This window comes from Motacilla alba, chromosome 1A (assembly GCF_015832195.1).
Source record: "Motacilla alba alba isolate MOTALB_02 chromosome 1A, Motacilla_alba_V1.0_pri, whole genome shotgun sequence".
Taxonomy (NCBI): Eukaryota; Metazoa; Chordata; class Aves; order Passeriformes; family Motacillidae; genus Motacilla; species Motacilla alba.
In genome coordinates, this window is record NC_052031.1 from 42160359 (window position 1) to 42175317 (window position 14959).

At 36.7% G+C, this 14959-nt stretch overlaps 1 protein-coding gene across 7 annotated transcripts in view; it reads right to left on the minus strand.

Annotated features, from left to right (window-relative positions):
• Positions 1-14959, minus strand: part of ATP2B1 (ATPase plasma membrane Ca2+ transporting 1) — a 60401-nt gene that overhangs the window by 19594 nt on the left and 25848 nt on the right. For all 7 annotated transcript variants that reach the window (XM_038155466.1, XM_038155465.1, XM_038155464.1 and 4 more), the window contains exons 2-10: positions 14339-14750; positions 9362-9559; positions 8287-8541; positions 8081-8206; positions 7562-7705; positions 5159-5197; positions 4669-4830; positions 3089-3303; positions 1646-1888 (exon numbers count right to left, since the gene is read on the minus strand). In XM_038155466.1, the coding sequence (XP_038011394.1) occupies positions 1646-1888; positions 3089-3303; positions 4669-4830; positions 5159-5197; positions 7562-7705; positions 8081-8206; positions 8287-8541; positions 9362-9559; positions 14339-14543 (1587 nt within the window). In that variant the 5' untranslated portion in view covers positions 14544-14750. The remainder of the gene's footprint in view (positions 1-1645; positions 1889-3088; positions 3304-4668; positions 4831-5158; positions 5198-7561; positions 7706-8080; positions 8207-8286; positions 8542-9361; positions 9560-14338; positions 14751-14959) is intronic.

A 14959-nucleotide genomic window follows, 5' to 3' on the forward strand; every position in this document is an offset into this window, starting at 1 on the left:
TCTGACATATCTCAGGTGGCTAGAGCTGAACTACATTAATCCTAAGTCAGTGGTCCATTTTCATTATTCAGAGCTGCAAGATTTTGAATTTGGCTGTACTGAATACTCACACTTGGAAAACATTCACTTTAATGTGCAGTTTAAGACATCCAGTTCTGGCTGGCCCAGTATGAGAGATATCAACATCCAGGAGTAAGTGCATCCATGGCACACAAAGATAATACAGAGACTCAAGCACCTGACATATGAGGATGAGCTGAAAGGGCTGGGGGTGTTCAATAAGGAGAAGACAACACTCTGTGAGAGAAACTTTTTGGTGTGTACTAAATGCCTGAATAAGGCACGTGATTGGAACAACGGTAAGGACTGTCTAGCCAGACCTTCCTAGTGGTGCCCAGAGAAAGGACAACAGGCAATGGATACAAACTGAAGATATTGAAACTCCATTTCAAGATAAGGAAACACCTTTTACTGTAAGGGTGATAAAATATTTGATCAGGCTGCCCAAAAGGTTGCAAAATCTCCATTCTTTGAGATCCTTAAATCCTGATTGAGTGCCCTGAGCAATGTGCTCTAGCTGACTTCACTTTGATCAGGAGTGGATCAGGGGTTCTCTCACAAGGTCCCTTTCAGCCCTCTCTGATTCTGTAAAACAGCCTAACTCTACTGCAGTGGACATAATTCAGTTAAAATTGTAGTAATAAGGGACTTGGTCAGCTTACATACAGCTACTTTGTTCTTGGTATAGAAAGAGCTTTAGAAAACAGACTGTGAAACTCCTCACATGCTGTAACTCATTATAGAATTTCCATCTTGTTTCAGAGAAATCAGGGCTGTCAAACTTTATGGGCTGCCTCAAGTACTGCTGTTGTGGAAATTCTTGCAGACATACCATTTTTATTGGCTGATAAGTAGCTTTTGAACTGTTTTCACTGCTATTTGTGTACAAAGCATCCATAGTGGAGGCTTCTACAAAATCTTGAAATGCTAATTCATTTACTAAATCCGACTTATTATTTTTACTGTCTGAAGAATGTAAGTAACATGTTGGAATAACTACAGCAAGGAAGCTATGTTTTGAGTTTTCAAAATAATGCACACAAAATGTTAAATAATCCACTATGTAAAATGTGCAATAGTCCATTAGTCTTTCATTTCAAAACATTTTGCAAGTTTCTAACAAGATTTTAGCAAATATGTTACAATTCTAAAGCTTACTTATACAGCAGTATCTGGAATAAAAAATCCATCAAAATCCTTACCTGTAGTTACATTTTTTCATTATATTTTATTTAATGTACTACTCTTAAATATTAATTGTTTAATATTTATTTTCAAGTAGTGCTCAAATCCAGACAAGACACTCTTCAAGTGGCATAAACAGTCCCACTTATAAAAACAAACTGTGAACTTGAAAGGAAATTATCTTGAGATTTTATCTTTGAATTATCATTGCTAACTGAAATAAGCTATTTTTTTCCATTGAGCTTCAAATGGATAGTTGAGCAATTTACAGCAGGTACAGAATACCTTACCCTGCATTGTGCCACACATTTACACCAAAACTGCCTGTGGTCATCAGACAATTTGCATCTTTTGAGGAAGTCACTCAGTTATCTTGATTGGAATTAAGAAATCCACTTACCAGTATTTTGGAAGTATAAGCACAATTAACAGAAATTCCTGTCACAAGATAAGCCATAGTTTTCTCTGGAATAGCTTCTGGTTCTGGAATTTTTTTATAATGTTTTTCATTGATGTAGGCTTGGACCACTGTCATTCTGTTCATAGTCAATGTTCCCGTTTTATCTGAGCAAATAGCTGTGGCATTGCCCATAGTTTCACATGCATCCAGATGTCTCACCAAGTTATTATCTTTCATCATTTTCTAGGGAAATAAAAGCAGTTAACAGCAATCCATGACCATTACTTCACTTCAGAAATTCTCATTTATGGGATCCAGCCTTGCACAGTACTTTCAGAAAACACTGTCATTAAGTCATCTGGCATATTTCAGAGGGAGGACTGGCACCTGCCACTTTCTGTATAGATTCCCCTAAGTCCATTGTGTCACAGTAAACTTCATTTTGAACAAGGTACATAAATACAGTTTTAATCTCCTGGACCTGCATGTCACACTGACTATTGATACTATTCAGACTGTTAGGAGCAAACAGTTTATAACAATACTTAGAAATTGAGAAGAGATAAAGTTTGAGCTTTACCAGATACAATGATTAAAAAGTGTTTCTGCTTACAAGAAAAGTCTAATGCAGCTTATTTGATCTATCTGAAGATCAGATAATACTGATTTCAAAGATCGTAAATTCAGATTTATAATCAAATACAAAGTGGGAACCTAATGTTTCAACTAAAATAGTGAGGGTTACATGAGTTTCATAGATTAAATATCACTTTAAATTCTTTCCTTAACAGGCTTGCATAGTACTTTCACCTCTAAGAGGAAGATGAATTTCAAATTATACAATAAGGCCACTACTAGTAAGTGCTCTAAGTTATGAATTTGGAACACGGCCTAAGCACCCATCATCTTTACAATTAGATTTTAGAAAAATAATCAGTCTCAGCATGCTGATGCAATAAGAAAATTAAGAACACAAAGAGCTTAAGTTAAAAAAATGTGCTGTATAGTAAGCAGAAAACAAAATGTTTTACATTTTATTCAGTCTTCAAAAAAAAAAATCAATCTAGAAGCTTTCAGAGCAATTGTTTAACACATCAGCTAGATAGAAGTTCAGATTTACAGAAAAGTTTGCTATTTACAAACTCTAAGACATCTGTTTATTATAAGCAAATGCTACAATGCATACACCATTCATCTTTAGCTGGTGACAACAGGCTGGCAATGCTTACTGTTCTTGTCAGTGTGGATTCATTCAAAGATGAAGAAAAGTTCTGCAGAATTCTTATGCAATTCAGAAAAGAAGAAAAGCTTTTTCCTAGTCTATCATATATATACATGTATCTGTGATGCAGCATAACTCAGATAACATAACAGTTTGTATGGAACAGCTGATGAATATGCCCACCTACCTTAAAAAAATCTATTTGCCCTCTACCTACTTACCTTAACAGAGTAAGCCAGAGATATAGTGACTGCAAGTGGAAGACCTTCTGGTACTGCTACCACCAAGACTGTGACTCCAATAATGAAGAACTTCACAAAATACTGAATATAAATTGGGGTACATTCAGCAAGCCAAGGTCTCTTCTGAACCCAGAAGGTATCAATTACAAAATATAACACAAGGATAATGACTGTGATTGCAGACATCAACAAACCTTGTTAAAAAGAGAATAAACAGTTTTAAGAAATTATCTCCAATATTTGGCAATACAGCCTTGTAGATACATGCAAATACTTCTGCCCTTATACAAGCTAGATTAGAACAAAGGTTTCAAACAGGCAAATCAAAACATGGAGGCCGTTCTCAGAGGTGTTCCAGCTTCCAATGCAAGTATTTCCTCATGCATTTCACCTAGAAGTGCGTAGAAATCTTTTTTTCTCCAATTTAATTGAAAAGCATGGAGCTAATTAGTAACAGGACAGACCAATATGTAAAGTCAATTGACTAAGCAGAAGAAGAAGTGAAGAAGAATTCAGGAGGCCTTCACCAATTTTATGCTGACTGATTGAGTAGAGTGCTTCTGTGCGGTCTCAAAGCAGCAGGACAGGAAAATCCATGCATGAAGTAGATGAGTATTAAGGCTGTGTGGGGAACTACAATGGGTCAAAAAGTACATAAAGGAACATAACACCTCTTGGAAGATATGAAAAAAAATCTTTGACAAGGACAGTAGTTTACAGTACACATATAATGGAATTCGTTAATCTTGCTTAGAAATTAATATCACCATACACAACTGCAGAGTGTTACAGCTAAAACTTTCATTGCTCCATTTTAAGCTGTAAGTGTCTAATAATACACATGCTAAAGCAAGCCCCTTTTTGAGCCATGGGCTAGCCTAGAGGTCTTCTTGAAATTCCTTCCAGCCTGAACCTTTCAACAATTCTACACGAACCAAAATAAATCCTGAAGTATTTTAATTAAACCATTATACACTAGATAATGTAGCATAAATTTTATACTGAACCTCGTTGTTTTAGCCTACTTTCAAGCAGCAACAATCAACCAAATATTTTGACAAGGCAGCTGAATATTAGCTGATAGAAAAGTAGGAAATCAATAAAAATATATGTATATATTATATGTATCAGCAAGGCATATGTTAAGTGGAAAATTCTAAGCCTCTGAAAGTACTAGATATTATCTCGTTGACTGTACCACATTTTCGAGGCTTCACTCAACTCACAGTTCTCTTGGTACATTGCTAAATGCTATATGTAACCTAAAAAAATCTTTTGTAACAGTTGTTCAATGTTATGAAGCTGGAATTTTCCCTCCTAGAAGGTGGCACTTGAAAGCCTGACTCTATTTAAACTAAGGAAAAATAAAAGCCATCCACATGTCAGAGTCTGAGAGGCCATCAGCATACTCAGGCACAGCAGCATACTTACATGCATTAGAATTTTGCACTAAAGTAGCCAGCCTTAAGTGGTTTGATTATTTTATCTCCTCACAAACTATGCATGTTCCCATTTTTTTAATATGACATCAACATAAGGAGAGTACTGAGATGTTGTACCTGCTTTGCCAATCTGAACTGCGAGCTTTGTGAGTTTGCCTTGGAGAACTGACTTTTCCTTCTTTGGCAAGTTTGCTTTCTTCTTGTCTTTCTCATCTCCATCTCCACCATCCTCACTCTTCAGTGGCTGCATTTCCATGGCTGCACCATCCTGAGCTTTAGCTAGAATTTAAGAGGAAAAAAAAAATTAGTCATTGGTGAGTCTCCCAAATCAAGGATACCTAAAAAGCTTAATACCCAGCTCCACTAAATATAATAGCACTGGGTATTGTATTCAGAGAGGCCACACTACACATGAATGTTTAAATAAGTGTATGGCGTATAGCTGAGAGTATAGCAGGTTCAGTGAGCATTTGTTTTGGGCAGATTCACTTATGCCACTTTACTATAAGCACTTTGGATATAAGCATTCAATATGCATTTTTATAGGGAAATCTGTATTCATCTACACTCTTAGACTTGAAGAAAGAATCAGAGAACCTGCATTTACCTTTGTTACGGTTTTCAACAGCTCCATCTTGCTTTTTACCTGTCAGAGAGGGAAACAAGTTGTGTTTTAAACTGGCTGTGCAGAATTCATTATTTTATTTGCTTTTATATAATAACTACATTACTCTGCTAAAATAGGGAACTGCATAAAAAAAAAAAAAAAAAAGAAAACATGTAAGTCAGCTCACAGAAACAGCTCATGGCACTTTCTGGACTTTACTTTTCCCATACAAGACTGCTGCACTGTTAATCTACCATGGTTAAGTTTGCACTAATTACTGATACTGACACTTAAGGCTTGTGAGGAAAGCTTTAAAAAAGACTTCCTGACATGTTTTTCTAGGAATGATATTTGTGACTATTCAGTGATTTTGGTGGCCTCTATCTTGCTGTAGTCTTCCAATACTTGCCACCAGTATTTGACTATCTCTGTGAATAAACTGCCATGTCTCACTTTGAGAATCAGTGCTTTTGTACAACATTGCAGAAGCTACTGTGGTATAAAATATTCATAAATCCATAGCAAAGCTTAGTGGAGGGTACAGCACTAGATTACTATTTACACAAACATAAGCATAAATCTGTAGGCAATATCCCATACATCACAGTGAGAACAGCTCAAGTTCATAATAAAATATCACTCCTACCTGTGTTCAGAAATGGGGCTCAACAAGAGATTATAAAGAAGTGAAGTAGCGAAAGTGAAATAATGAAAGGATTTAACTTAGCGAAAGTGAAATAATGAAAGGATTTAACAATTTTAAAGGTTGGAAGACTGACACATCATGTGTTGTTTTGGGGGGCTTAGAAAGTGACAAACTTTATTTTTAAGTAGAGAAAGCAAGGGTTATAATTACTGTTTGTGACAAACTGAAACAAAAGCACAAACTTGAGCAACTTAGAACAAAACCCAATAATTTTCAGTATTACTGGTAATTCACCAAGTCTTTGGCCTTAGCTTATGTAGACCGAAATTTACAAAAGTACTCAAGTAGAAAAAAATCAAATTATCAACCAGCCTGTCTGGCATGACATTTAATATCTCCACTACACCATTACTGAGGACACAGTTTGATTTCTATACATAAGTTTTTTCCCAGAGTTCTCAGAACAGCTGAATAGAAAAAAACCCAAAAAAATCCCAAAAAGGATGTTCACTTTCTCTGCAAGATGCCACCTCAGACTTCTTAAGAACTCATCACTCATCATTGTTTCCTGATTTTGTATTTGTTTTCCCCTAGTTCCCCTCTTCCTCTTTCAAGAGCAAAGTTCTACATTTGAGTTACTTGTAAACTCCTTGTACATACATTTGCTTTCACTCTGAACTGTGCCATACACAGCTAGCTAAATATAGTCCCTTTAATCTCCTTAACATTCGCAGAGAAGTTAATTTAGTTTACCCTGAGTTTTATCAAGGAGAATCTTATTAGGCACCTAACTGAAGGCAAAGAGAACCTATCTATCTTGGGAGACAAAAAAACCCCACTAGTGTTTGGGTCCTAGGATACACCAAAACACTACTTGTCGACGAGACTTCTGCTTTTAAAATAATAAACACTGGCAGAATATTAATAAAAGCTATAATCCACTCTGTATCTCCTGTAGCAGCTGGTACTGTTATTTGTTTCTTTCTCCTTGCTCTGTAAGGGGAAGAGCGCAGGATGGCAGCTGTTTCACACTAATGACTGCTGGTGTTGCAGGTCAGCTTTTACTTTCTGCTGTCATGCTTGAGCTTGAAACTAACTTACAACTTTCAATTCTTCCTGTAATAATTTTTCTAACTTGTAAAGAAACTCATTAGTTTTTTTCAAGTTTCAAGAAGGGTCAGAATTGTAAAGTATTTGTGGGTTAAGACAAGACAAAAAATCTTCAATCCCAATTCCTGCACAGAGCACACATTTTAGCAACTGCCTATTGAGTTTGAAAGTCTCTGAGAATCTTAAACACATTTCTGTGTGAATTTTCCATTATTGCCTTGTATCCTTCTGATAAAAAGATCACTTATGACTGGATACTTATTAGGTTGAACTTCATAATAACTTGTTTTCCGTAAAAAAGTATTTGCTATTAGACATCAATGCACCTTGAAGTTACACAAGATGAGAGTTTAACTATTTATACATGGTATGTATGGCTGGTTAGCAATTGCAAACTTCCCAAACTCTGACTGATCAATGGGATCTGAAGTTGAACTAAATTCCATGTGACAAGAGTCAGTAGTAGTGGTGGTGCACTCTCAGGTCACTGGATATAAGTTGTTTTTCCTGTGAAACCTACAGAAGGTATGAGTTTTTAAAAAGCTTTCTGACTTTGGATGACTGCAACATGTTTTTATCCAGTAATATTCAAAAGTTCACCACCATCCCCACTCCCCTGCTAAGGTATTTAAGATTAATATGCCTACTTTTCTTTTCCTTCTTTTCTTTTTCCTTCTCCTTCTCCTCTTCATCTCCTCCAGCCCCAAGTAAGGTAAAGATGATTCCAGTCTGAGAGTTCACACCTACAGCAGTAACCACCATTCTTCCAGAGCCTTCCATCACATGTGTACCTGAAAGATTGAAATAGGATTTCCACTGAGACGTGAGCAGTTATATGGCAAGGCACACAAGTACTTTGAGGAAATAAGCTTTTAAACTTGACTTTGATGAAACTCTGAGCTGTGTGTATGTACCACTGTGCTCCCCTAAAGCTTTAGCTGCCAAAGCTATCTGGAAAGTAAACATAAGCAACTACACAAAATGTTTGTCAGTTTTATATGTTTGATCATTCCAACAAAGTTCTGTAATTTTTGGACTGGTTTGGGATGGTTTTAGGAGTCAACCTGGATAAATAACAATTTGATAGTTTTAACCACAAAATTTTAAATAACCAGCTTACCACAGACACAAACTACTTTATTCAAAAATTGTCAAATGCTACACACCTGACAGCAGCATAGGATCTCTGTCCAGAGATTTCTTAACATGATCAGATTCCCCAGTCAGTGAGCTTTCATCAATTTTGAGGTCATTTCCTTGAATGAGTACACCATCAGCCGGTAAAAGGTCACCTACGAGAGATCACTGGGTTTGTTGACTGCAGTTCCTTTTTCCAATATAAAAGAAAGTTCAACTTTAAAAATATGTTTACCATATTTCACTTGTGCAATATCTCCAACAATTATGTCAGCTACTGGTATTTGGATGACTTGGCCACCTCTGATGACTGTGAATTTCTGTTCTTGTTCAATACGGCTCTGCAATCCCCGAAATTGTTTCTCTTTACTCCAGTCATTGAAAGCTGTTACTAATACCACACAAACTACAGATAGGAGGATTGCTGCTCCTTCAATCCAACCTGCTTCAGATTCCTCCTCTTCTTCACCAACATTTACTGATCCACATACTGCAGAAAACAGGTTTTAGATTTAAGAAAGTTCACAAAGATATTTCAACAATGAAACTTTTGGCAAACGAAAAACTTATAGCTGCTAAACATCTTCCATGCTAGCCTTCTTTGCAATTTCACCTCTATTTCCATAAGGGTAACACACAAAGAAGCTAAAGAACCTGAAAGCTAGAGCTACTTGAGGAAGTTAAACCACACTGCTTATCTGAACAAGAGAAGTTGATATAGAGAAAGTTTCCTGTCCTTATTTTGTTAAATGATGGCATAAGAATGCCAGACTGGTAAAGAACATTCTGCTTTGTCAACATATCCCACTTTACATTTGTCTTAACAAACCAGATATCACTACAAAAACTCAGTTAAATGAAGTCCCAATCCCATTATTTTCTTTTTAGAAGTATAAATATAGTTTCATTTCTTAAATTATAAAGTTACCAGTGTCATATCACAAATCAAGGAAAATTTTAGACTTGCTGACTCCCCAAAGAAAGCCATAACTGCAAATTATAAATTGCTTAAATATTTGAGGCAAAGCTAAAAAACGCACTTGCACAGAGGCTGGATTTCAAACAAGTCCTTGTTCCTGCTGCTTGCAAATTATCTTTGGTCAGAATAATATCAGATCATGACCAAGGAAATCTTATGTTGCCCTTTAAAGGCAAGCTAGAGTTTTAGCAATGTGCCCTCAATAAGGAACAATAAGCTGCTTTTCCACTGACTTACTGTCTCCCATCAGATTTACAGTATAGGCATGTTGAACCAGGAAAGTCAGTAGTATAATAATAGTAGATACCTACTTTTCAAGAAGTTTACTTACATGATTCATTTCCTCCTGGAGGCTGGTAAAAAGAAAGGCCCAAGGATACTACGGCTGCAATTTCTAATATAATTAGTGTAACGTCCTGTAGTGCTTCCCATACTAACTGAAGAAATGTTTTTGGCTTTTTAGGAGGTATAAAGTTCTTCCCAAAAACTGCTTCTCTCCTTTCTATATCTGCTGGATTTCCACTTAAACCTATTTGACAATAAGACAAAGTTAGTGACACTTACGCACATTTCACCCTCACATTAGAAGTGACTGAAGTTTCCCACTCATGGAATCAAGACCCACTCCATATTTCAGTAACAAAACCAAAAACGCCACATCTCAAACATAATTACAGAAGTAATGCCCTTAAACCAGAGTCACTACAGAAAGCCAGCTATATTTCACAATTCTCACCTTGCCAAAATAAAGTTGATGGTTTACCTGCTTAATATGTCACTTAATATGACATAGGAACAGAGTAATAATAACAACAGACATACCTTTGTTCAAAGTAAACAAGTTTGCAAGACAAGATCATTAGTAGAGTTACTACTATTGAGACTGAGTAGCACCATAAAGCTTTAGCAAGACCACAGCCCGTGAAGGCAGCTCTGGTTCCCAGTGTAGGGATTCTGTATTCAGACACAACATCCTAGGATCCTAAAAGTAATGTAACATTTATAATGAGATGTTTATTATAATTAAAAATGAAACTATTATAATTATTATATTTTCATAATAATTATTATATTAAAAAGCTATTAAAAATGGTTGAAGCTCTCTGCAGGCATCATGTGGAAAGATGTAACCACTTTATGATGCTGTTTCCACCTGGAGTGGTGGTAGTTTCTTGCTGTTCTGAAGCTTCACATTCTATCTCCTTTCACACGGAGAGAGCCCACGTTTAGCACTATGCCAGGTCTGTCACCTCAGTTTCGTACCTATCTTCTTTCTGTTATGGCATATTTAAGGTCTCCTCTGTCTCAATTCTGGTACCATCCTTAAGGGACACTAGCAGACAAGAGTGAGGGGCCTACATGAAAGGCTACAGCATGTTTCAAGAGCTTGCCAAGATCTTAAAAATAAAGGAATACCAATTATTTTCAGTGCAAGGTCATGCACTCAAGGTCTTCTGTGAGCACATCTCCTGGCTACTCCTCTAAAAATTTCCAGCTGACTAACCCACCATTCAGAATTAAGCTCATTTTTCAAATAAAAATTGCCAAACTTCAGGGTATATTCAGAGCAAAGGTCTGGGTACTTCAATCGTATTGACCCCAAGATTATGATTAGCACCAGCTTAAAGACAATTATTTTCTTAGTAGCAATTTTTTTAGTAGCTAACCCAACTGCTTAGTGATAAAGGCATTGCAAACATGCTAGGTAATAAATAAGAACAGTAGCCACTGCAGCTGGCTTTCATAATGAGGGGGGTATTTAACACCTTTAACAGACATTTCTGAGAATCATCACATATTTCAGGACACTTTGAAAAGGTTGCTGAACTGCAAAGCTCAATTTTAAATGCTAACAACTGCTGTGGAATCCCTTAACTGAAAAGCAAACCATATGCAGATCTCTTCAGAAGAGAAATTAATTAAACATACTCTGTGTATATGATATATTACATTTATTCTAACAGTCTTCAATTCACCTTGAATTCATGTCTTTGAAGGTTTAATAGAAAGGAGAAATTGTACTCATAGCCATAACCTTACACTTCTTGCAGTTCAAGCTTTAAGGTGCTTACTTTCACTCTCAACTCAAAGAGCACTGCAAGACTATTTTCAAAATCAAGCTATACACTACAGGATCTACAGAAACTCAGGTCAGCATGGTCATTCCAAAAGGCTGGGCCATATTGCTATTTTGCAAAAGATACTACTTCTCTATTCCTTTAACATGGCAGAGTTTGGAAATTTATTTACATAATATTAGCAACATCACTCTCTTCCTCCCTTTCCAGGGTGCCACAGTGCAGAACATCAGAAGTATACAAGGTATTTGAAAAATGAAAAGTGTTTCCAAATGAGGCTATACAAAGTTAAGCTATCATCAGAACCACTTAGTGAAGATTAGTAAATAAGCCTAGCAAAGATAAAAACCATTTTTAATTTTAGTATACATTATAATACACCATGCACCATTACTGAACTTGCTACATTTACCAGACAGCTGGCAATTTCACAGTTCACAATCTACAGTTCGGAGATCAAAACTACTGCCATTATATTCTTAATTATGTGTCTTAACTAGGGCAATTTATGTTATTTGGGGTTAAGTTTGAAAAATATTAGCCAAGGGACTAGTTAATGCTTCATATTCAAATTTTATTAGAAATATCTATCTGTCCAGAATATTAGACAGACTTTTGCTACTAAAGATATGTCAAACATTCATTTTGTAAACACGTAAGCAGTAAAGTCTGCTCAGTGTCCTTTTTTTAAGTAATACTGGTAAAGGATTGTTCCCATTTCTCATTTCAAATCAGGTAAGTTTGATCCAAATTTTGCCTGAAAATAGATGTTGTCTTACATTGTCAACAACTTCACAGCAAGAAACAGAACAAACTGAACTCATCCAGTGTGTACCATGTCAGAACTACCTGTACTTTTCCTGTGAAGCCCCTGGTAATTACACAGCAGTGAGAGTGTCATGTCACAGAGAAAGCGTCTGATTAGGCAAAAGTGTCCTAGGGCCTTGCAGGTATACACACGAGGTTTTAGAGAGCCAGTGTTAGTGTCACACGTAACAGTTTTCTGCAAGACCTTCCCTAGACTTTTTTCTGTTAGTATTGTCTCCCCTTCTGTATTTACGGTTAGAATTTGACAAAAGCAGAGACCTACTTTACCTTTACAAGAGATCTCCAGTACTACCTCCAGAAAGTTTATAGCAGGTTACCTGGCAGAGAGGCTGATTCTCTAAAATTTCATGCTGTGGTTTAGAGTCAAAGTGACACCTCTGTTGGATGCTGCTCTAACTCAATTAACCTTTTCTGAGCCTGTTAACATGTTCAACTGTTGAGTCTTTGGTGTATTTATGAGCTTCTCTCACCCTTAAAAAAGGATGGTGCCCTTTTATGAAGTCAGTGACTGTATGTAACTGATTGCAGTGTACATCTCAATGTCAAATCCTTTTGAAAGTGAAAGGCCTTGATCACACAGCCCTCAGTACAGCACAATCAGTCTGCGGGAAAGGCATCCAACCCTTGAGTTTTAGTTCGCTGACATGTGACATGTTTAGTAACCTGCACGTTTGTTACATTAAGAGACAAAGTGAATCCTGAAGTACACGAGGTATTTGGTGCTTAGTGCCTCGTGGCTATGTAAAATTGTATCCACCTAGCTTGGACCTTTAGCCTTGAAGATCACTGTGCAACAGAATTCAACTCTCGGTTCAATTTCCAGTTCTAGAAAACTATCTCCCTTTTCACAGAGAAAGGAAACTGCCTTCCAATACTATGCAACAGGTCAGCAGGGTAACGAGAGCCTGTTGCTCCTGAGATGTGTTACACTGCTTATACACAACAGTGCTTCACACACATGCACTGTACTTTACAACTGCCAAGGAACAGAAGTTTGTACTCCTCGTGTTTTGCAAACTTCATCCTGAAATTGGTCTACTCCCATTCACTGGTAGTTCAGCCATGTCAGCTGGCTGAACAGTTTCAGTTTGGTAGGAGGAACCCAATTCATCTACTGAAAATTTCAGGAGTCTGGAAATCTGGCTTCAAAAGCGGAACAAGCCAAAACATGCTAAATGCAGATGTACCCAGAGGTACCTTACGGCATTAGTAGGCTGCTCTTGGTCCAAGAAGATAAATCTTTCCATAGCATTTCTGAAGAACAGAAAGCAACGGCTCTCCAGGATTAAGACAGCAGGTACTTTGCTGCTACCAACATGACACCACATCGGTTAAAATCTGTGTGAGTCCTTAAATGCAGAAACACTACAATTTGCCAAAATCTTGATTTTGCTATTTCTCAATTGCTCTCAACAGCAGGACTTCACAGTAAATTTCAGTTAACGTTTTTACATATTTTTATTCAAGTGCAGTTCACTGCAAGTACTTCAGTATGTAGATACTACAGTACCTTATGCAGTATGATTTCCATCTTTCACAAACACACTTAATAGTTTTCATTAATATTGGAAGAAAGCACTAAGAAAAAGCCTGGTCTTAAGGAGAACTTCTGGAGGGTTCTCAAGAAGGAGACTTAATAAATTTCTTTACTTATTTCTTCACATTTATACAGTCTATCTTGGAGTAATAACTCTAGATAGCAAAAGTATGGTGTAGCCACATTTTACAGAATGCCACTTAGTCAAACAAAGACTCCATCAGAGATGCTTATTTCTAGGGAATAAGATTGTGTAATCACTTTGCAAACCTTCCACTAAGAGTAAACATCAATGCTTCAAGTTATATTGATAGTTATTTTGCACAGCTCAAATGAAATCTACAGAAATACTGCAGATTTAAAAACTAGATCCTGCTATTAAGAATCCAATGTAACCCAAACATGTAATCAGTTTTAAAAATTGCTGCATTAGCAAATCCAATAAGGTAGCCACACAGAAGCATTAATAAGCCCTGCATTAGAATATTAAAACCCTGAGCTCTAACAGCATGATCTGAATTGTGAACTATAGGTCATATGAACTATTCAGAAAACTGGTGCTTTCACAGTGAGTTGAACACTGCTATGTTGCATTGCTGTTTCATATGTGGATGTCTACATCAATGAACTTTGTTCCAAGTGCAACTTCATTAATGCAACATCTCACATGCAGCTAGAGCAACTGAAAAAAACTCTTGCTTACTTATTACCATGGAATACTTCTGTCTTAAAGGAACAAGAAGTGATATTTTGTAATGGTAACTACAATGCTTTTACAAACTTTGTTCTATTAAAAAAAAAGCAGTTTGCTGACGAAGGCTTTTCCTAAATGGAGTTTCCTCAATAAGTGTTAAAATTTACTTACCTTCATTTGGTGAAGTTTTCAACTTTGCACAGATACCATGTACATCACCATAGCATTCCTGTATTTTATGCAGTGCATCTGCAGCTCGAAGTTCCATAAGAGAGCGGAGCTCTGCAAGAGTAACTCCAAAATCTCCATGATTAGCTTCTTTTACAGCATTTTTTACGCTGCTATATGCAACCGAGTTGTTTGCCATGTCACCCATGATGCATGCAGTCTTTAGCGTACACAGTTTCCAGCAAGGAACAAAATTTCAACTTAAAATATTTCCAAAAGGAAAATAAATCCTTTGGGTATGAAGGCAGTCAGGAAAGCAGACACATCACCCAAGCAAGAGAGCCCGTCTGGAGAGATATCTTTGAGGTTGTCCCATGGTGCGTTCTGTTCCCCAAAGCCAAAAGGCATGTACAGTCTAGGGAGAGAATAAATACACATTCAGTTACATAACAGCCATACCGAAATGCATTGGAAGACAATCCCTACTCTTCGTACTAAGGTTACAGAACAAATTTTTTTTCATTTCCCTTTAATATTTTTAGTTTGCATTCCATGGACAAGAGCAACAAGGAAGAAAATGGATGTTTCCCAGCCTAAAACAACCTTGCATTATTGGATTTCCCA